Source organism: Wyeomyia smithii, chromosome 2 (genome assembly GCF_029784165.1).
Source record: "Wyeomyia smithii strain HCP4-BCI-WySm-NY-G18 chromosome 2, ASM2978416v1, whole genome shotgun sequence".
NCBI lineage: Eukaryota > Metazoa > Arthropoda > Insecta > Diptera > Culicidae > Wyeomyia > Wyeomyia smithii.
The window spans coordinates 65,571,344-65,594,656 of NC_073695.1; the positions used below are offsets into that span (position 1 = coordinate 65,571,344).

Here is a 23,313-nt window from a genome sequence, read left to right on the forward strand (position 1 = left end):
TATTGCGGTCGCATCAAAGCGTGCCATGGGTGGCGTTCTTTCGCGAGATGGAAAACACGTGGAACTATTGATGCACTTTAGTTTGTTTACATTTACTGTTAGATAATAATGCACTTACATGTTCATCATTCATTAGTAGCATAATCTATTAGAGTTCGAGTAAAATTCGATAAGGTTTTTATTTAATAGAAAAAATAAAACTGCTTCAGTGTGATACTTTCCAGTGGTTAGGTGAATTACATTGTTTTGTTTTTCGTACATTTAGGTCTCTCTATGCTTAACCTAACCTAGCCATGCTAACGCTAAACTAATCTAATCCTAGTTCGAATAAATTAAGAAGAGATTTGACGACTACATACAGACACTGTTAGTTAAATCACAATCTAAGTAAATCAATCTTTGGTTTAAACTGTCACACGAATGGATTTGTTCATTGCTGCTACGAAGGCAGGGGCTTAGCAAAAGTGTATTCATACAAGGGGAGGAAACGAAAGAGACAACCACTTCTCGGTTGGTCTTCTATTATTCATAGTCATCACAGTACTTATATTTATGAGCTCTGTTTTACTTGCCATCAACATGGATAGGATATTTTTTACATTACTAGTTTAATGTAATCTTTATTGTGTATTTTGAATAGATTAAAAAAAGGGTTTTAAAATATTACATATCTATTTTCATCTAGCCAATTTGCTTTCTAATCATTGTTGGCATCGGTTTGGTCTACCGCGATACTCCGCAGTGATCTGAAAAAGGTGTGCAAATGGGTTTATATTCTGTAATTATAGAAGCGAATGGGGAATACTTTAGAATGTTGAATTTTGAATGCCAATGTTTTTTATTGGTTGATAATGGAAAAGCCAAACAGAACACGATCGTACCTGGATCTCTCGAAGAGGGAAGGATCGGTGTAGATGGGTTCGCTAGGGTCATCAAATTCGCTTTTGTTGTTGTTTCTGGATATTGGGTTCATTACCGGAATTTGACACATCCGAGACAGATTGCTGGAAGAGTTTTTTGATTCAGTAAGTTGCTCGTGAGATGAGAGTTTGGAACTTACCCTGTTGCGAACGTCTTCTGAAGACCATTACCAAAAAGCGAAAGGCCTGGTGATCGAACATGTCCGTCTCCTCGGGAGGATGTAGAGTTGGTTCGGCCTGAAGCGTGGAACTGACTGCTCGAAACGTTATGAAGAGCCGAGGGTGTAAACGAGTTCACCGGTGATGTGCGATCCAAGGTGCGATTTTTCAGAAATGACCTCCAGTAATGGCGATAGGCGAGACCCGAGGCAAATGTGATACCAATCAGCAAGATCATCAGAAGGATCAGTGCACTCAATAGACTGTAGTACTCCGAATGGGTTAGGCAGACAGTTTCCTGAGGAGCTACAAACTTTCTAGCTACCGTATCCTGCTGCATCTCCTCACGAGACTGGAACACCTGCAGTGGATGGAAAGAGCGGGACTTTGAATTACTTTTTGATCTGCAACTAGCTTACTCTTCCGCCAGTATGAATTACCTCAATCATCTCCCGCACTTGTTCCGGCATGTCGCCAGCATTCGCATCCACGTCATTGGGATTGCTTTTCTCTCCTTCTTTCGTGCTGTTCTTGTTGGTTGAATTATTACTTATAACCGTTCCGTTGACTATGGAAATTTCCTCCTCTTCGTTCAGGTTTTCTCCGATTAGAGGCTCAGCCGTACCGTCGAGCTCGAGGGGCGTATCTGGCGCAGAACGTTTTCGCCGACCGAATGACGGTTCTGATCGACCGCTTGGTCCTGGACAGTAAGCCTGAAAAAAAAAATCGAATCAGTGGAAGTGATGGTGTGCTACAAGAATAAGTTTATACCGGTTGGCAACCTCCGCGACAGGTTCGTACTGTTGCTTCAAACACCAAGAAGTTTGACTCCGGTATCTTGAATGCGTTAAATCTGGCTTCCAGTGCGTCATTATCGCGGGATCTTCCTAGCTCAGGGAAGACTAAGTTATCCACTGGACATCTGGGGACAAATACATGTTATGTCAATTATCAATCCCAACGCAAAACTCTCATAACCTCACCCATAATTATCAATCAACTGAACACTTCTTCCTGAGTAGGGGTCACGAGCGACCACATTTGTGGCGAAAATATCGGTTGCGTGACTATAACCATCCTGAGATTCCAAGCGGAACGTCAACGGATCACCGACAGCAATCGTCGTGGTTGGTCGTCCTTGGTAGAGAATCATCAACCGCACCTTGTTACTCATGGAGTTCTCTGCCGGGAGATACTCGATCGGAATCGGACTGCCAGATCTGTCGATGTCGTTAAAGCTACGTTTCAGAATAGTGCCAACCAAGTCCTTTGGCGTATTGGATCTTGTAACTCTTCGCGAGATACTCCGGGATACAAGATAGAATAGTCAAAGGTGTGCTGTTTTGTGTTAGTAGCTACGCTACTAAGTCTATTGTCAGATAACTATTTGAGTATGTAATTTTTGCATGCACTTCCTTCCCCACGAACATGCATTGGAGAGTCTAATCACTGTTTTAACTAAGCTTACCCTGCTCCAATATAGCCGGAGGTTACTACTGCTTCTCCAGGTCCACGAAACATACAGGTTAGATTGAACCGTTTATCTCTACCCGTTTGCACATTATCCGAGAATTGGACCACGATGATGTTGGTCATCGTATCGCCGTACTGAAACAAACCATGATCGTTTCGTTGTTTCCTGCACAATAATCAATTTATCTCACCCGTTGAGTGCCACACTCCGGATAACCTTGGGGACCACTGATCCTCAGCACATTCACGGTTCCGCCATTACCACGGAAGAAACATCGATCATAGAATCCATAGGCATATATTCTTCCAATAAATCCTTCGGGCGTTCTCAGCGTAAACTCCATTCCATCTTCATTGCAGAGCTGTGCAACTGAAATAGAAAAGTTTCGATCATTCCTACTCAAAGCTCACTCAAATACAAACTCACCATCCAAACACTCGTCATGCCCTCCCGCTCGGCCAGCGGATCGTTCATAGTAATCCGAGCTATCCGACTCGAACATCTGACTACTTGGAATGTCAAGATCTCGCGAATCGCGATCACTCAGTTCGCAGTTTCCATCTGTTTCGTACGGAGCAGCATCTCGATAGTTGAAACTCCTGCACATGAAGTCCCTAGCTCCGACACACTCCTGCTGACAGATACCCAACGAAGGAGCACTGATCACCCGACGGATGTACTGCTTGCGCATCTTTCGCTTGGAGGCCATCTGTTTGAAATTATCCGACCCATCGCAGCGCGTTTCGTATGGTCGCTGTGGTCCGAAGCCGCCAAAACCATCGCCTCCACCAAGTGTGTTGTCGTAACCGGAGCTGGATGGACCGTAAGGAACCTCGAATGGATAACCTCCGCCTTCTGGTGGCATTCCTGGACGTCGATAGCCACGATCCCGATCAGGGAAAGCAGGCATATGTATCGGTGGTGGTATACGACCTGCGCCAGATGGCGGGTAGTACGGACCATAGCGATCGTCCATGTAACCTCGGTCGGGGCCATATGCGGGCATGTACGGATCGTAACCTAGGGTGATTATTGGTGTTAATGATTGATGGTATGCAATGGAATGAGAACATCCAGTTAGTCAAGACTACACATAAGGAACGAATGATTACCCGGACGGCGGTTCATGTACTTGTGGAATGGTGACACATTTGGTGATGTAGGGTAACGACCCTGTGCTGGTACCGGCTCCATTGGGTATCGCGTTTCAGGAGCCGGATAGCGATTGCTCTCAACAGGCATCAGTGGGGCGGGATATCTGTCGGTGGTGTAGCCACGATTGGGTGGTGTTCGTGGAGGAGGCGGATAACCGGACTGATAATCTGGATACATGGGGGGCATATACTGGGAAGGTGGATAGCGTGTTGGCGTAGAACCAACAGGGTAGCGAGTGTCCGGCAAAGGCTGAGGACCGGTTGGGTATCGCGAGTCAGGGCGACCTACAGGTGGATATCTGGAGTCAGGAGTTGGCATCTGATGCGGTGGATATCTGGAGTCTACTGGATAGCGTGAATCTGTAGGATATCGTGAGTCAGGGGGATACCGGGAGTCCGGAGGGTATCGAGAATCTGGAGGATATCGGGAGTTCGGAGGATATCGGGAGTCTGGAGGATAGCGTGAGTCGAAGGGGTAGCGTGAATCGGGTGTGGGATATCTGTTGTCTGGGGGCGGAGGATAGCGCATTGGATGGCTACCCGGATATATCTCAGGTTCACGGTCCGGATACCGGTCTGTTGGTCCGTAACGATCACCCGGAAACCGGTTGTCATACACCGGCGGATATCTACTGTCAAAATCTTGTGGATATCGGTCTGTACCAGGACCCATCGGGTAGCGGTCAGTCGGCCCGGGATACCTGTCCGTCGATGGATAGGCACCTGGGAATGGTTCACCTGCAAATGTGATGAATGTGTGAGGTGCCGATCGTCATGAGCACGACTTCCGGTGCCGGTATTTAACATTGTGTAAATATTAATCAAGCATTGTTATTACAGATAAACAAGATTATTCACAAAACAAGGTTATCTTCCTGGGTCCCTAACCAAACCGAACCTACCTCCATAATCTGGTCTAGATCCCGGAGGAAAACGATCACCAGTTGGGTAACGTCCTGGAAGTCGATCATCTGGAACCCTATCTCGATCGCGATCTGAAATTCAACACAACACTTGGTTATTGGAACACTCAACCAGCGAAGCACTTTTTACCTCCGTAAGGTGGTCTCCAGTCCGTCGGATCCGGTCTGCCAGCGTTCGTGTCCGAGTCTCCGCCCACTAAATGTGCTTTAATAGTTTAATATAAAAAGATCACGTTGAAAGACTACCAGCTACAAGCGGATACTTACGCATAAGGTTTTCATAGTAATCGTAGTCCGCATCGTAGATGATGCGCATTCCATCCCGCTGGTTGTATCGACTGAGACGGCAGGTTCGAAAGCGATCGCTATAGACGGCCGATCGGCACTGGAAGCTGGTCTGCCGAAGGCACTCGTCCAGACACTCACTCAACGACCTGCCCGTGATTTCCGAATGGAACTCTCCACCTAACCTTGAGTTTCGATAGCGCTGAAAAGCGGTATCTGGGCGACGGCCGCTAGCGAACAAGTGGGACGTAACGGAGTTTTCCGGATAGTCGTTTCCGCGCTCTGATTCCGGATAGCAGAAGGAGGACAATGCATTACCAAACCATATGACACATCGTCTTTTACAAAATACTCCCCCTCGGAACCCCCCGGTGTGAATTGAACAGTCGCAAAACTGGTGCAACACATAAGGGAATCAACTCAGTTTACCGGTTGGGAATCGTCAGAAGAGGTGGAGAATCCATTTTTGAAAGGAAACACACGAGGAAAAGTGCAAACAGGTGGGAGTGAGTCTCTGGTGGGTCTTCGGCTCCCATGCTTTCGAATCTGTCCCAGAACTACAACGGAGAGGAGTTCGTAATAATTTTGATAGCCGAAAAGCCAATTCGAACCTAAGCGTGCTCAAAGCGTTTATTCTAATTAAAACACGTAGCGTGCGTTTTTGGCTGCGCCTACTGCTCTTTTAATGTATGGAAACGGAATTCAAAAGCAAAATGGTTGGATGAATGGCATTCTTCTGACGACCCGGGGGGTTCTTAGGGTGATATCTACAGTTGATCGCAAATGTTTGGTTTCGTAAAAGCAACAAAAAGCATTATGCGTGCACTACTTACGGTTGTCCAGGCACACCAAGTCGTAGAAGTGATGAGTGGGACTAGAACTAATGCTGAGATCATCCTTTTGCGACACTGAATCCTCCTCCGAGAGGATGCATTGTTTCGACTGATCGTCGAACTCGATTGAGCGGCAGAAATATCTATAGAGCAGTTAGAAATTAACAAACTAAAAGCAGTGAGATTAAATTCAAACCCTACTTTTCGGCTCTTAAGCACAATGACTGGCACTCTTCCAGGGTCATGTTGTTGAAGATCTCTACTTCGAACGGTCCGCCGAGGCGTTTGTTCTCTTCCTTAACGTAAACTACCAGTCCATCACAGCGACGTTCTGCGTTGAGGCAGGTATTTTCCAGATAATCTGAATTAGGATCATCTTCCAGCAGTTCCGGGTGAGTTCGACGCGTGAAGCGACTCATGGAGCAGCTTCGCAGCGTCGAGTCATAGTTAGCCGATCGACACACGAACGAGAACTCGTTGAGACACTTGTCCTCGCAGTCTGAGCGATTGGCGGCAGTTACCTCCTTAATATCGGAGACTGGCAATTTAAGTTTCTTTCGTGGGTGTCTTTCGAAAACGTATCGTCGACTTGGGCACTCCCTATCCGGTCTACTAGCTGTGAACAAAAAATAAATTGCATGAAAAGTTCTTGTGACCGTTCGAACGACAACTTACAGGTCAGACACACTTCGGTGAAGTGAACACTGTTCGGCACCAGCATCAGGTTGCCGATACCTTCGGGGGCAGCCTGTTCCCGGGTCAGATAGCACGTGGACTCCTCGTACTCGGATCCACCACTAAACGACGCAATTCGATTACCCGGCTGGAAGTCGAAACTGGTACAAGCGCGACCCAAATTAGTGGACGCCGTACGATCTCGCAGGCACAGATCCTGACACTTCTCCAGCACTCGAAATGGTGGCGCCGAATCACGGACCACATCGTCATCGAAACCCTGCAGCTGCTGATTCGGCAGCCGTTCGTACAGAACTCGACCGAGCCCATTGTTACAGGTGGTCTGACCTAACACTAACACTAGTCTAGCTAACAGAAGTACAACGGTGATGTCCGACACCCCCGGCAGTAGTTTTTGCTTTTTGCGCATCGTATTTTTGCTTGTTTCTTATTTTAATCTAACGTTTATTTTTCCGTATTCTGTGATTCACCGTATTGAATAGCAACTTCATGCTCTCAACAGCCACTAACCGATCTGCTGTAATGTTTTATCACTCATAACCCAGGGCACGGACTGCTCGGTTGTGCACTTTTTGACCATTTTATTTCCACGGATCTCCTTGTCGTGAACCTAAAAAGATAATAAATGCAGAAAATAGAATAAAATTCACAGGTGCTATCGAGTCGAAAGTATTCAAAGGGTGTTACGGTCAAAAATTGGTCAAGTTCAATTTATCGTATTACTTTTATCGTGGATCAATAAAACCTGAACACCCCTTATTTTAAAGATGTGTGTATAGTATCATGCCTTATGTTTTTTTTGACGCATCAAAATTTTGTTCGAGTCACGCGAAAATCCGAACTACTCGCACACCAAGTTGGGGAAATGGTGGAATGTGGCCAAATCAACTGTCACGAACGTAATAAAAGTGTCTAGAGAACTTATGTCGACTGCTAGGATAATAGGATTCGGGGGTAAATCGAAATCCAAAGACCGCAAAAACTACGAAAAGAGAGGAATCCCAACCCTTCTGTCCGAGATGTCAAAAGCAAGCCAGAAGTGTCGTCTACGACTGTGGATGAAGCTTAAAAACAAACTGGACTGTTGACTTACATAAAGATGGTGACTTCAACTCGTGACGATAAGCAAAATAAGTCGACCAGACAACGAATGCGAAACCTGTACGTGAAGATGTTGACGAAGTTTGACTGCGTGGTACAGGATGGAGAAACTTACGTTAAGGCAGACTATAAACAACAGCTAACTGAACAGGAATATTATACGGCAGAAAATTTATGTGCAGGAGTGCCTGAAAACACGCATGTTACCTTGGCTCAAGCAACACAGTTGTTCCGTTCTATTTCGGCAGGATTTGTTATTTTTCCATTACGGAAAAAGGTCATGCTGTGGTATGCCACGAACATCGTCCAGAAGATGCCAATGGACATAAAACTTACACAGGTCTGCCCTAGAGAAAAGTACCGGACTATCGTCAAGCAGAACTTCAAGAAGACTTGAAAAACAGTTGTCAACGAGTAAAATGTGATAATTGGCGTTCTGCGGCGAACAAACCAAGAAGGCTGCTTAACTTGATGGAAGGAGCCAAGAGAAAGGTCCAGCAATTCGCATTCGCTAAAAAAGAAGCTTTAATCAATATTTTTTCCTTTATTATGTACGAATTGAACTTGACAACAAAACATGACATGATTGACCGATTTACACATATTTCTGTTTAATCAATTTTTGACCATGACTCCCTTTAGCAGACACGATGAAATATTTCTGGAATATTACGCTTATACTGATGGTTTGTAAAATTTTGGTAATACATTTTTTTAACTGAATACATTTATTTTGAACGTTCCTAATTGTTATCTAATATTTAAAACCAAGTGTGAAACACTAAAGTTCAGAGTTATTTTTTCAAATATTTTCTATCAAAATGGGACGACACATTGATTAGTGTTTCAGAAACATGATTCTGAAGTGTAAAATCGCCTGTACTTGATAGTAACAGAAGATGACTACGTCATTCAAATTCGGTGGTAGGTACATAAAATTCTCTCAAAGCACAAAAAAAAACATATATAATGGTATATTTTTGGTTCAGTGGTGGGCAATCGCCATGTGTGAGATCACATAAGCCCATTGAAGGGAATAAGCCACAGACGTGGTCGAGTGGTAAAATAAAAAAATAAAAAGCGCGCGGAGCACCGGAACCAACTTCCGCTGGTTGGAACTGTTGATTTGATACGGTTCGTGGCGTTTTTGTAATAGAGAGACTAGAGGACAAACCGACGAGGGGGCTGCGTGTGAGCTCGATGGTGACTCGAAATAGAATGTAATTATATCATTTGGTTTGATAGCCTTCTAGTTTGGGCTGCGCATCTCCTCCTCCTCCACCTGGTGGTGGTCACAGCACGAACGGTTCTCGCGTGGGTGAGCCATGCATGGAATTCTTTTTTGTTCCGAATCGTGAATCTCGGATGGCCCCGGTCGCGCCAATACACGTACGCAGTATGGTTTACTGAAGGAGACGAATGGTAATTTATAGCTTATTGAGGTCAAAATCATTTCGGTTCTGGTACCTATAGTAGGCACTTCCAGTGTCTCGTGATGTTCATGCTACCTGCGGTCAGAGAGGTGCGAGCATGTTTGGCTATTGTGTCCCTACATGTTTTCCGAAATTTGTTCTTGAATAGACAAATTAATGCAGCGGTCGGCGCTACTGTGGCTTAGTAATGAATTCGAAGTTGTTCTGTTTATTAACTATATTCAGTAGCAAATGAAGATATTTACGGGAACTAACACCGTGAGGGTGAAACTGAACTATGACCGTGAGAAAATTTTTACTGTGTTGATTCAGTTAGGCGTGGGGGCTATGGTGGAAATTTTGAATAACAATAATATGAGTCAAAACAATATCACTTTTTAATAGGATGGTAACTACAGTTGTCCAATGGAAAGATATTTGTTTGTCATCGAACGCAAGTGGGGATCACTCGATATGTTTTCTTTACAGGTGTTGAATCACCGCATATAAATTATATAATAATTATTCAGATGCAGTAATATAAAATGATGTTTTATGATTTCTGTTATTCAAAATACTGCCGAAGTAAACTTTATGTCAAAACACAAAGGGGATCTGACCATAATAGAACTGTTACCTATTAAAACTAATTATATTTTAATCTCGTAACTTGAGGCTAATATTTCAAAATAATGTAGTTCATTTATATATACGAACAAGTGGGGCCAGACACATTCCATACTTCTTATCAGAGCATCAAAATTAATACAAATTGAGATGTCATCATTCATTGGGTAAGAACTAGTACTGCACCCACGATCGATTCTCAAACCTAGCTCTCTCACTAACCTTACCAATAAGACGAGAGCCGTAGTGGCTTGTGCTGTATCAAGAAGTTGTTGCCACGATGCACTGTTTCCAAAGCGGCAAAAAACGTGATCGAAATTATTTTGACCCAAAAACATTGATTTTAGAGTCTCAACAGTGAGGAACGAATTTTACTTTTCTCATTTTGGAAAATAAAAATCCGCTAAGTAAAGTTCTAGCACATTTTGTAAGAAACAACTCTGTCGAAGACACTATACTTGTATCTGTTAATTCTAATGAACTATTGTGAAGTTTTTTCTAGAATGTTCATTGAAATCATTTTTTTTTATTTTAACTTTTTATAGTGATTTTCTTAAATTTTTCAATGTTCTACAACGTTGTTAACTATAATAAAACACACAAGTTCACCGACGAAAGTTTATTTTTATCTCTTTAGTTTATTTAGTTATTTAAGATATTTATTGAGATAATGCACCTATTTATTTTCAAATATCTACACTGGAGACAGCGAGAGACAATGGCTTTTATCTGGATTAAATGATGTTTACTCATACTCAAATATAGAAATGGTTTAGTTTGCAGATATTTGCAGATTTTACAGATATCTGTGAGTAAATTTGTGCATTGTTTAAATAAAAAGCGTCAATAACCAATGAAATATGGAAGATAAAAATAAACTGTCTTCGATAATTTTTTTTGTTTTGTGAAAGCAAACAACTTTGAAGAATATTGAAAAACAAAAACTTCACAAAAGTCCAATTAAAACGGCAGATAGAAGAATGGTTTCTTTGACAAAGTTGTTTCTTGTACAATGTGCAACAACTATGGGGAACAAAGTGAATTTTTATATGCAAAAATGAAAAAAAGTAAAATACGCTTCTCACTGTTAAGTGGATAAATCACAAAATTGCAACTTTATAAAATGGAGAATAATTATTGGATCAACTTTTCTGAAGGTACTATAGCTCTAAAATCTATTTTGTTGGGTAAATATAATTTCGATCACGTTTTTGCAGCTTTGGAAACAGTGTGCGCTGTTCGGTTTTGGGCTGTGTTTCGTCAGTTCTCCAGACGTCTCATCACCCGCAAGTCTCTTTCGATCTGGTCGAGCCATCGTGCACGCTGCGCCCCTCGTGTTCTGGTGCCGGCAGAGTTGCTGAAGAGAAGTGATTTTTTTTTGTTCATCTATAATTTATTTGACACGGCACAAATACAATTTAATGTTTAACGGCGCCAATTATATCTGGTAGCTTACTTTCTAAAGTATCTTAATAACTAAAAGCAAATTTTTTATCCTCGCTGCCGACCACGAGCTGAAACTAAATGTAACTTAAAGCTATAATATTTTGCATTAAAAGCACTGGTTTACTGTATGATGGTTTTCATTGCCATAGGTAAGCACATGTTCCGCTGCTGGGCCAAGATATTACGGACTGGCATATTGGGTTGTCTCCCTCGGGCCTTGAGAGTATCGTGCGGGTTTGATTGCTGTTTCCGGATCCGGGGTCTTAACGTGTTCTTGTCGTTAGGCTGGATGCAGGCGGAAGGGGGTAGGACTAAACTGGGGCGTGGATGGATTTCAGGCAAACGTATATAAGGAACATGTAGGATAGGTCACGGCTCGCCAAGACATCACGAACAGGAACAGCCGACTGCCTACCTTCGGCCTGCAGGGAAGCTATTAATTTAGACCTGGCGTCACGGTGTACAGGGCATGACCAAACAACGTGCTCTATGTCGTGATAACCTTCACCACAGGCACAGATACCACTTTCCCCGAGCCCAACACGACGGAGATGCGCGTCAAATCTATAGTGATTGGACATAAGCCGGGACATCACGCAAATGAAATCCCGACCTACATCCAACCCCTTGAACCACGGGTTCGTCGATACCTTGGGGATTACGGAATGTAACCACCTTCCCAGTTCCCCCTTGGTCCAAGAATTTTGCCAACTGATGATCGTATTCTGACGTACAAATGCGAAAAATTCATTAAAGGCAATTGGTCTTTCAGAAATATCACCGTTTGTTGCGCCCATCTTAGCCAAAGAGTCCGCTTTCTCATTACCCGGTATCGAGCAGTGAGAAGGGACCCACGCTAAGGTAATCTGAGTAGATTTTTCGGATAAAGCACTCCGATGTTCCCGTATTTTCTCCAGGAAATACGGAGAGTGCTTAACATCTTTCATCGATCGGAGAGCCTCAATGGAACTGAGACTGTCCGTAAAGATGAAATAATGGTCCGTGGGCATTTTTTCGATAATCCCTAGGGTGTACTGAATTGCAGCCAATTCTGCGACGTAAACAGAAGCAGGATTATCAAGCTTATGGGAGACGGTTAAATTGTTATTGAAAATACCGAAGCCAGTGGACCCATCAAGAAGTGATCCGTCAGTGTAGAACATATTGTCGCAGTTGATGTTTCGATATTTATTGGAAAAAATTTTGGGGATCTGCTGCACGCGTAAATGATCCGGGATTCCACGAGTTTCTTCTATCATGGATGTATCGAAAAACACAGTAGAATAAGAAGTATTTGATAAGTCGACACGATTTGGAATATTCGAAGAAGGGTTAATATTATGGGACATGTGATTGAAATACAATGTCATAAAACGGGTTTGGGAATTAAGTTCGATTAACCTTTCAAAATTTTCAATCACAGGACGGTTCAAGACCTCACATTTGATAAGAATGCGAGAAGACAGGCTCCAGAAGCGGTTTTTCAATGGTAGTACTCCAGCTAAGACCTCCAAACTCATCGTATGGGTCGATTGCATGCAACCCAAGGCGATACGCAAACAACGATATTGTATTCGCTCCAGTTTGATCAAATGTGTGTTTGCTGCGGAGCGGAAGCAGAAACACCCGTACTCAATAACAGACATTATCGTTGTTTGGTAAAGCCTTGTAAGGTCTCCTGGGTGGGCTCCCCACCATTGTCCGGTTATTGTACGAAGAAAATTCACTCTTTGTTGACATTTTTTCATCAGATACCTAACGTGACAACCCCAGGTGCCTTAAGAATCGAACCAGACACCAAGATATTTGTGGACCAAAACCTGAGAAATCGTTTTACCCATTAATTGTGTTTGAAGCTGAGCAGGTTCATGCTTCCTAGAAAAAACTACTATCTCAGTCTTCTCCGGAGAGAATTCGATACCTAGCTGTAAAGCCCAAGCAGACAAATTGTCCAAGGTATCTTGCAATGGTCCTTGCAAATCGGCAGCTTTGGCTCCTGTAACAGAGATTACACTGTCGTCTGCAAGTTGTCTTATCGTGCATAAATTTGCCAGACATTCGTCGATGTCATTTACATAAAAGTTGTAAAGAAGGGGGCTTAAACATGAGCCCTGGGGAAGACCCATGTAGCTAATGCGAAAAGTTGCCAAATCGCCATGCGTAAAATGCATGTGCTTTTCGGACAGCAAATTGTGCAAAAAATTGTTCAAAATTGGAGAAAATCCTCGTCGGTGAAGTTAACCCGAAAGAATGTCAATAGAAACGGAATCAAAAGCCCCCTTAATGTCCAAGAACGCAGACGCCATTTGTTCTTTGCGAGCATACGCCAGCTGAATATCTGTTGAAAGCAACGCAAGACAATCATTCGTCCCTTTGGCACGGCGGAAGCCAAATTGAGTATCTGATAGTAGACCATTTGATTCGACCCAGTGGTCTAAACGACGGAGTATCATTTTTTCCATCAATTTCCGGATACAGGATAGCATTGCAATCGGCCTATAAGAGTTGTGATCAGAAGCTGGTTTCCCTGGTTTTGTGGATGGCGATCACCTTCACTTGCCTCCAATCCTGCGGTACAATGTTTTGCTCCAGGAACTTATTGAACAAGTTCAACAAGTGCCTCTTGGCATTGCCGGGTAGATTCTTCAACAAGTTGAATTCGATTCTATCTAACCCAGGTGCGTTATTGTTACAGGACAGGGGGGCAACTGAAAATTCTGCCATCGTAAAAGGTGATTCTATCGCGTCGTGACCCGGAGACGTATCGCGAACAAAGTTTTGCGCAGGAACAGAGTCCGGACATACTTTCCTGGCAAAATCAAATATCCACCGACTGAAGACTCCTCGCTTTCGTTGACCGTTACGCGATTCCGCATTCTTCGGGCTGTGTTCCAAAGAGTGCTCATCGATGTCTCCCTCGACGTCTCGTTCACGAACCGACGCCAATATCCGCGTTTCTTTGCTTTAGCCAGGCTTTTAAGCTTGGTATTAAGCTCCGAATACCGTCTATAGTCGTCGGGTATACCTCCCTTCTGGAAAGCCAAAAACGCGTCGGATCTTTGCGTGTAGACATCGGAGCACTCTTTGTCCCACCACGGAGTAGGAGGCCGCTCTTTGATCGTTACGCCGGGATATTTCTTCGTTTGGGCTTGCAACGCGGCGTCGAGGATTAAGCCCGCGAGGAGGTTGTATTCTTCAAGTGGTGGGTGATGTTGAATCGACTCGACCGCTTTTGAAATCATTCTCCGTATAACTTCCAATCGACATTCCGTGTGAGGTCATACGGAATGTCAATTGGTCGCATGCGAGTTGAACCGTTAGTAATTGAAATAAGAATAGGCAGATGGTCGCTACCGTGAGGATCGAGGATTACCTCCCATGTGCAATCCAACCGTAGCGACGTCGAACATAAGGATAGATCCAAAGCGCTTGGGCGCGCTGGAGGTTTCAGGATACGTGTCATTTCACCGTTGTTCAAAATAGTCATGTCGAAGTCATCGCAAAGGTTATAGATTAAAGAGGAGCGGTTATCATTGTATGGGGAACCCCAAGCCACGCCATGAGAGTTGAAGTCTCCCAAAATCAAACGTGGCGAGGGGAGAAGTTCTATTAAATCAAAGAGCAACCGTTGCCCAACCTGTGCTCAACTTCGATGCCTGGAATCGAGGGGATGTTAATACGATAGAAAGAATAGCACTTTTTAATCCCTAAAAGTACTCCTCCATATGGGGTGTCTCGATCAAGGCGAATAATATTAAAATCATGGAAGTTGAGATCAAGTTTCACAAAGGGAAAATGCATCGCATTTGTTTTTATTTATCAAAACTTTCATTCCACTGTTAGACAGAGATAGAATCCTTCGTATACGCAGATGAATTAGGCATCGAAGGATACAATCGCTGCAAGGAGGGGCCATTGGGCAGTCAACTGCTTCAAAAATGATCTAACTGTTGGGAGGAATGCTGTAAGAAAAATTTTAATTGGATCGGGTACATTGAAAGTTTCAAAAATCCGGTCCACAATGTCAGAAAATTTCACTAATCCAGAGTTTGTTTCATCAACTGGGAGTGCAAAAGGAACAACTGGGGTTTTAGATGTTCCTGACAGTGCTGGGAACTCCTTCTGGGACTTTAAATTTGCAAGCCCAGGAGGAGTTTGCTTCGGTTTTTCCGCAGCACTGTTTGGTTTGTTTGTAACTTTCATTTCACTTTGGGAAATCTTAGGACCTTTTCGGGGAAGTTTAGGAGAGGAAATATTTTTCCTCTTTCTAGACGCCCCAGGATTGGCATAAGTTGTTCCCGCTGGTGAATCGTCAGAATCGGTTTAATCAGAGGACAACAGATCAAAGGGGTTCGATGTTATGGTAGAAGTGGTCACGGTCTTCTTCAGCATCTCAGCGTAAGATCGCTTTGAACGCTCCTTAAGTGACCGCTTGATTTTATCTCTGCGCTGCATATACACCGGGCATGTGGAGAGCTCATGCTGATTTTCCCCGCAGTGAATACATTTTTCAGCATTTACACTGCAAGAATCGTCCGCATGAGTTTCTCCACACTTGCTACATCGTGCCTTATTGCAGCAGTAGGCGGCTGTGTGGCCTAGCTGCTTGCAATTGGTGCAATTCATAACACGGGGTACATACAATCGCACAGGCAGACGAACCCGATCGATCGAGACGTGGCTAGGGAGAGCAGATCCGGCAAACGTAACACGAAACGAGTCTGACGGAGTGTACACTTTTGTGCCGTTGACAAGAGACACATACCGCAATTGCTTGCAATCTATGATCTTTACTTTTACGTCGTGACACAAAGCATTTTTGAAGCAGCCAAAACCGCTTGCCAAGATACACTCGACCGACAGACTCGAATCGGTTATGACACCGTCGATCTCCACGTCTCGTGCGGGTATATAAACGCGATACTCGCGTGTGAAAAGCTCGGAGCGAGCAATAGCGTTGGCCTGTTCCAGGTCGCTGACCACGACACGGAGCTTGTTGGGTCTGACCTTGGAGATTTCGGTCACGGCCTTGTACCCCTCCGTCAGGTCTTTCGAAATCTGCAGGATGTTGAACGGTTTCGATTTCGGTCCTGCTTTTGGCCGAAAGAAAACAGTAAAGCTGCCCTGAGATCCGTCCGGGTAAAGCCTGGGGCGAGGGGGGACTGGAGAATTAACAGAGGAAGGGTTGGCAGGAGGGACAGGGTCGGAGGGGTTCGGGGATGGTGGCACGGGAGGCGAGGGATCTACATCCATCGCGCTAAATCTAGCGCACTAGCGCCGACAGAACACGTACCTCTTTACTTCTCCTTTCAGCAGGGTTGGTTGTCCGAACGGTCGAAGCTGCAGCCGTTACAGCCAGCAGCACCAATACAGCAGCTCCAAACAGCCACCAGCAGCGAGCCGGGTGTGTGATCACTCAGCACAGCGACACAACTCGCTGTCAACTGTTGGCTTCTTCTTTTCCTCCTTTGTGTTGAGACTCTCGTCCACTGCTGTAGCACAAATCACTTAGCAGCCAAATCGGCTTACGCACCAGCAAACAGCCACGATGCGAAACAGTTGCACAAAGGCGGGCGACCTTGAACCTTCACTCGACCAGGCAAACAATGCCAACACTTGCTCGCGCGTCTTTTGTTTTATATTCTATCGGAGCGATCACCAAACACATCCGGTACTGATGCGTGTTCGGCACAGAATGAAGAGAAGTGATTTCACAGGGTTGTCGTCCGGCATCCTTACGACTTGACCGGCCCACCGCAACCTATTGACTTTTGCCAAGTGTGCAATGGGGTGCAGCTCATGGTTCATGCACTGTCGCTGTTATCCGTCGTCCGTCTGTACTCAACCGTAGATGGTCCGCAGTACCTTCCGTTCGAAAACTTTAAGAGCGTTAAGGCTCTCCGCCGGAAGCGTCGTTGTATCCATTCCGTAGAGGACAGGTACATCGTCAACTTTTTGCTTCGTCGCACTAGACTCGATCGAAGCGGTCATGTCCGAGCCAATATTCGCATTGCAATTGGTGCGCACGTTTGTATGTCTGAGAAGAACGTCGATGAGAACATGGTCAATTTGGTTTGTTGTACGTTGGTCAGGTAATCTTCAGGTGGTTTTGTGGATGTCCTTTTGGGGAAAGAAGGTAGTTCAGACTGCCAGTCTGCGGGAAGCTGCGAAGTTGACGCATCGCTGGCCGTTGTCGTTCGTCACGTTGATCACCGACTTATATATGTCTTCCCTACCGATTTCAGCGTTCATGTTCCCGATGATGATCGTGATGTCTCTACACGAGCAACTATCGTAGATTTTCTCCAGCTGTGCGTAGAACGTTTCTTCTCTGTATCGGGTCGTCCTTCGTGAGGGCAATGCACATTGAGGATAGTGTAATTGTAGAGTTGTGTTCTATTCTCAACAAACACAAGCTGTCGCTGATCATCTGTCACTTGACCGCACGACTCTGCATCCTGCCCAGCACTAAGAAGCCGGTACCCAGCTCATTGATTGTGACGCCGCTCTAGTAGTACGCCGTACCCTCTCTCCTTTCCGGCAAAGCTCCTGAAAACGCAACGATGTTGAAGTTGTGTGGTTCTAATGATTCAGCAGAACCGGTCGGCATCCGGGGCGTTTAGCGATCTACTGTTACATGTACCGAGCTTCTAATCGTCGTCCTTATTTCGTCGGCTAGGTCATTGTCGATTGTTCCGGTTCGTTTTCAATTCTTGATTGTTCGTAGTATATTTTTTTAACATGCTGCTTTACTAGGGCTACGATACCTAGTCTTGCGACAGAGCTACCGTCTTGGGTGTAGCTGGTGAGACTCCGCATTTCGCGGTTTATCCGTCCGCCTCGAATCAGTCGTTGTTTCTGGTTCTGGGGAACAGACGCTCAGACAAACTGCTCTACAAGGAGAACAACTACTCCTTCCCTGTCAGCATACGACAAAGTTCTCAATGGTTCATCGATCTTCCCTTGGCTGCTCGTGTTCCAGCCGGTACCACATGGAGGTAGGGACATGGCATTATACCTTTGATCACACTGGGGTCCATTTTATGCCAACAAGTACGGGTGTACTGCTGGCACGCACCGCCCAGCCGTTCACCAAGTCTAGCTCATCTCAATATCGAATCAGTGATGCTGAAGTTGGCGTTGACGCTGTGGTCAAGATACTTAATACATCTTCAATCCCGATTGAAGTGATTTTTTATACTGTTACAACACTATTTTATGTGTTATCATATAAGTGCATTTTAACTCTTTTTCTCTTTTTTAAATGAAATGTATGTAAAATAGCCCCCCTAGAAATTTTCCCTAGTTGTGCCTATGAGTAATAATAAATCTTTCCTTTTAAAGTTTCATGCAAAATTCAAATCATGGAATAAAAAAATATGTTAAAAAACAAAAATGAGCATGAGCATGAGCATGATTGACCGCCCGCGGTTGCTACTCCGTTATTGCCAGATCAGCAGTAATTACACAGAAAACCAATGGAAGATGCTTGGGATTAACATTCATCCTCAATGTGTAAAAACTGGTGACCTTAATCTTTATATTAGGCAATTCCAGCGCCGGCCGCATCCGAATGCAGGTCAAAGAAGGAGTGTGTATAGGAATATGTTGACGTGATACTCGCTTATTGGAAGCCGAGAACACCTCTGCACTCCCACGAGAAATCACTGGGATGTTGGAGAAAACGATAAGGTTTGCAGCAGGTTTCGTTTTGGTAAACGATGCGCTGAGTTCTAGTACCGGGTTCATAATAACATGGTGATTTTTTCGATGTCCGTTTGAAAATCAACTTGGGCACTAGAGGGTTAAGTCAATTTTGGTGAAAATGCAAATGGGACGGAATGGCTATGCGTGGGCTCTCGAAACGAGCAGCAGAAAAAAAAAACGGTGCCAATATCCTCATATGCTCAGCCCCGTTGCTAGCTAGTGATCTAGGGTGAGCTTAGCCCTCCTCCGCGTTAGCATTGTCTCCTAAGTCGTCTAAATAAAGTGAACCCTTTAACTATTCACACTTTTCTGCGTTTGAGATAAATGTATTATTTTAAAACTGTTTTTTTCCAAAAAAATGTTTTTGTAATCTCCTGGTGTGTTGATCGATGAAGCAAGCCGACCGGTGAGCATTTAGAGTCTTCGAGTGTAGAACCCTGTATCCAACATTTGGCGGCAAACTGCAAGATGGAGTATGGCACAAGCACATGAACCACGAGGTGTAGCAAGCATACCAAGCATCAAGCTGATAAAGTATGCCAGGCTACAGTAGGCTGGCCACGTGGCACGAATGTCGGCGGACAGACGACCGTAAATTATATTCAGCAGAGCGCCCGACAGAAGGCGAAAGGCGACTCCGTGGTAGAACCCGTACTCGTTGAATATATGGTGTGGATGAGGACACCAGATCATCGGGTGTTAGTGCACGGTGTCTCTGGTAGAAGAAACTTATCCGAAAAAAATTAGTATCGCTCTTATACTCATCATTCGAAAGCTCAAGGTGTCCCCTTTAATATGCTACTAAAATTGAAATGTTCTATCGGCGGGTCCAGAACAATTTTTTTCAGATATTTATGTAACTGAAAAGCAGGTGGAATGGGAACTATGTATATTTATCAAGGGATTTAGGTGCTGAGGGGCCCGATCAGATAGTGTTGAAACCTTCAAGTTTTGTTTTTTCATATAATGAAACAATATTTGGCATGATCTAAGATTTTTCGAAAAGGGTAATAGGGGGTAAAAAAACTCGAAAATTTTGAGTCCAAAACTGCTGAAAAGACAAAAAAGCTATAACTTTTTGTCCGCTTAATCGATTTCTCTGAAAATTATAAAAATATACAATGTCGGTAATTGAAAGTTGCTGTCGAGGTTACATAATTAGATATTCACATTTTTCTTCAAAAACATGGAGATTTTTGGATTTTTTTTCTTTTGTCATCAGAACTAGGTTTTAAATTTAAACAATACGTTTTAAAACTCAACGTTTATAAATCAACTCAAGAGCTTTTATTGGACGTATTCAAAAAGTGCACCGTTTAAAAAGAATCGATTTTTTCATAACAAGGTTTAGGCCAGAATTTGAATCTGTTGCACAAGAGCGCAACTCTATTTTGTACCTACATTTAAAATGCTGGCTATAGCTCTAGAACATCCCAGCTGGTTTCGAGGTACGATGCTTGTCTTACAAGCCAGTCCTCGTATGTTCCAATTTCGGTGGGGAATTTTCAGGTTCGGGTTTGATCGGAAAAAAAGGTTTCGGGCTCGGGTTTCAACCGAAAAAAAATTTGGGTACGGGTCGGGTACGGGTTCGAAAAAAGCCAAACCCGACCATCTCTAGTAGCCAGTACTTCAAACATTCCTAATGGTACAATAAGCATACCGAATTGTAGAAAAATCAATGCTTTTTTTCTCAAAGTTACGGTAACATTATGATTTTAGCAGCACCTGGACATTAGAGTTTGGAATGCCATTCCACCAGGCCCGGATTGAAGGGGGGCAAATGCCCCCCGCCTTTCGACACGAAGGGTCCTAGGTTCCTGGTCCTAGGCCAGACGTGAATACAGGTTGGAGACCTTTTTTTTTGTTTTGCTCGTCACTTTCCAGCGAAGCGTTAAATCATTTCAACTAATTTTTTTGAGAAAAGAGGCCCCACGAAAATTTCTCTCCAGGGCCCTCAACACCTGAATCCCGCTCTGCATTTCATAGCATAGCATAGCATAGCATATTTGATCGCCCGTGTTTTGCCCGCGATTGACCAGAATCAGCCGAAATTGCACAAAGAACCGTCAAAATGGTGCCTATGAGTAGCAAGCCATTTTCAGTGTACAATTCCTGGTGATCTTTCTTTTCACTGGTCAATAACGAAGCTGGCCACGCCCAATGCAGATCAATAGAGGAAGGGATATCGGGAGTGTTAGTTTAATACTTGTTGCTACTAGAGACCGAGGAATCCTCTGCATCATCCACAAGTATCAAAGGAAGGAATTAGTGTTAGTGGAAAGGAATTGATCTGGATCCATCGAGGTTGATGGTGCGATCTTTTCTACACAATTTCGCGCACGATATGGTTACTTATCGGTCTCTGGGCAACCGGCCACCAGGAGACGATATAAATAGAACCGCGCCACGATCTAGTTATCTTCGGCAACCTACCAATCGTTCTCTGTCTGTATCACACCAAACTTCGCGTTTAATGCTGTGAACTAAATTCAAATTTACTTAGAAACGAATGGATTTCGTAAAACGCAACCACCGCACGCCGAACGCAAACTACGCAAACTACTGGTACCAGCTCAAATAACCGATAGAGCGCTGTATTAAGATAGTCACACTGAGCGCAGTCAACATACCGCGCGCGAAACTGAACTGCCTTCTCCGAAAGCAAACAAGAGCGTGCCGACCACTCGTATGACGAAAAATCCAAAACACCCGCTTTATTTAAAAGAAAAAAAAGGAAAAAAGTGAACCGGCAAAACAGGAATAGATTTGGCATTCATGCAGGGTTTGTCTTTGTCTCGATTGAATAATTACAATATTTATCGAACGACCGAAACCTACTCGTGTACATGCTAAAAATCTCGGAAATCACAATACACCGATAATCCTTAGATGAGCAAAGCTCACCAAGGCCGAAGACACGTTTACACCGGAGCATTATGTACGACCGCTCTATTCCCTCTCACCGACGCATACGCGAGAGGACACGGTGCTTCGCCCCGATAATATTTTGTTTTGTATTTAAGTTAAGATACCTACTGAGTATAAAAACTGGCAAAGTTTCATGCACTCATAGCTCGAACAAGACAGAACTCTAAGTTGATTGATAAAATGCCAAAGCAATCGCAATCAAAATTTAGTTGCTATCCCGACCAACAAGTTTTTCACATAATTAATAAAAATTGTCTATGTGTTTCAAAATTTGTTCAAAAGCTAGAAAAATCATAAAACAAGGGTATAAAACTGGGCCAAATGTTCGTAACCGTTCGGTCAGGCCGCGATAAGTTTCTGAATTATATTCTAATGCTACCAGTTCCGTGTCGTGAGAGCCAGCGTGTACAAAGGTTTAAAGCTCTCACCTATTGGGGCAATTCTGATTTTTCAAGCAGAGCTTTAGCAAATGATTCCACAAAACCACGCTAAAATAAATCTCGACATACTGTAAGCAATGCACCCAGATTGACATCTACCAAAAAAATAAACAAATAAATAGACCATTTTTTTTCAAAACGGCTAATTGACAACGCAGGCAGGGTGTTTAAAGTATCCCTGCCGACGTCAGTGCACTGCTCACACGAGACGCATGAAACGCAAAAACTAAACATAACACTTACTGGTTGTAGATTTATTTCACTTTTAAAATTGAAATATTTTTTTTCTGTGTATATATCGAAGAAATATCGATTATCACGTAACAACTTGTACATCCCTACAGACAGACAATACATGTGTTACAGCAAAATTTTCCAATTAGAATTATTTTTCTAGCGCTTTCTTATTGAACCAAATTTTTCTAACTGGCGCTAGTTATATGAAACGATAATTGAAAGAATAAAAGCAGAATACTTAGCTTTACATAGGTTCTTCGACCCTTTTTCTTGCGCCTTCGTTCAACATTTACTATAGCACTTGCCACTGTATGACGTAACACTTTGACATTTTTTTCATAGTTGGATGTTGGCTTACAAAAAAAAAAACAGAAAAAAAAACACATTTTGCCGAACGATTTTCACATGATATCGTTCTTTTTTCATGCCAACTTCACACAATACAAACTTGAACTATTATGTCAATTTAAACTGCAGACTCTTTTTTCCATAAACCCAGCAGAATACACTCGAATTATGCGAAAATATGACGGAGTAATTTTTAAACGCGCCTACCAATGGCCGTGCTGCCAGAAACTCCCCTGAATCCCGCTCTGCATTTCACCCCATTAACTCCTTTCTCAAAAAACTTATATGTACAAATTATTTCATAGATGAACAAACCCTGGAAATTTAAGCTCGATTGGGGGACATCGATACTAAACGGATTTGCGCTCCTGGCACAATGGGTTTAAATAATGATTTGAAACATGTATGAATAATGAAATTTTCTCAGTCGTTACTAAAACGGCGCATTTTCTAATAACTTCAAATGAAAGCTCTTGAGTTGCTCTATAAAACGTATAGCTTAGATACAGGGTCCAGTTTTGTTGGCAAGCAAACAAGAGCTGTAATAATCACCATTTTTTGAACAAAAATGAAAGTATCCTATAATGAAACCACGACAGCAACTATTAACAACCGGCATTTTA

The 23,313-nt window shown here is 43.5% G+C and overlaps 1 protein-coding gene across 6 annotated transcripts in view; it reads right to left on the bottom strand.

Moving 5' to 3' along the window:
• Nucleotides 1-65: 65 nt before the first annotated feature.
• Nucleotides 66-23,313, bottom strand: part of LOC129722245 (uncharacterized) — a 30,221-nt gene continuing 6,973 nt past the window's right edge. The window contains exons 2-17 of one of the 6 annotated variants that reach the window (XM_055675547.1): nt 6,424-7,054; nt 5,950-6,364; nt 5,749-5,891; nt 4,898-5,197; nt 4,761-4,826; nt 4,610-4,702; nt 3,666-4,445; nt 2,980-3,573; nt 2,744-2,922; nt 2,548-2,687; nt 2,063-2,299; nt 1,851-2,001; nt 1,520-1,792; nt 1,061-1,464; nt 882-1,004; nt 66-746 (exon numbers count right to left, since the gene is read on the bottom strand). In XM_055675547.1, the coding sequence (XP_055531522.1) occupies nt 698-746; nt 882-1,004; nt 1,061-1,464; nt 1,520-1,792; nt 1,851-2,001; nt 2,063-2,299; nt 2,548-2,687; nt 2,744-2,922; nt 2,980-3,573; nt 3,666-4,445; nt 4,610-4,702; nt 4,761-4,826; nt 4,898-5,197; nt 5,749-5,891; nt 5,950-6,364; nt 6,424-6,853 (4,377 nt within the window). In that variant the 5' untranslated portion in view covers nt 6,854-7,054 and the 3' untranslated portion in view covers nt 66-697. Of the gene's footprint in view, nt 777-881; nt 1,005-1,060; nt 1,465-1,519; nt 1,793-1,850; nt 2,002-2,062; nt 2,300-2,547; nt 2,688-2,743; nt 2,923-2,979; nt 3,574-3,665; nt 4,446-4,609; nt 4,703-4,760; nt 4,836-4,897; nt 5,198-5,748; nt 5,892-5,949; nt 6,365-6,423; nt 7,055-23,313 lie in introns of all 6 variants that reach the window. The other 5 variants (XM_055675549.1, XM_055675546.1, XM_055675550.1 and 2 more) reach the window with 5 other exon arrangements.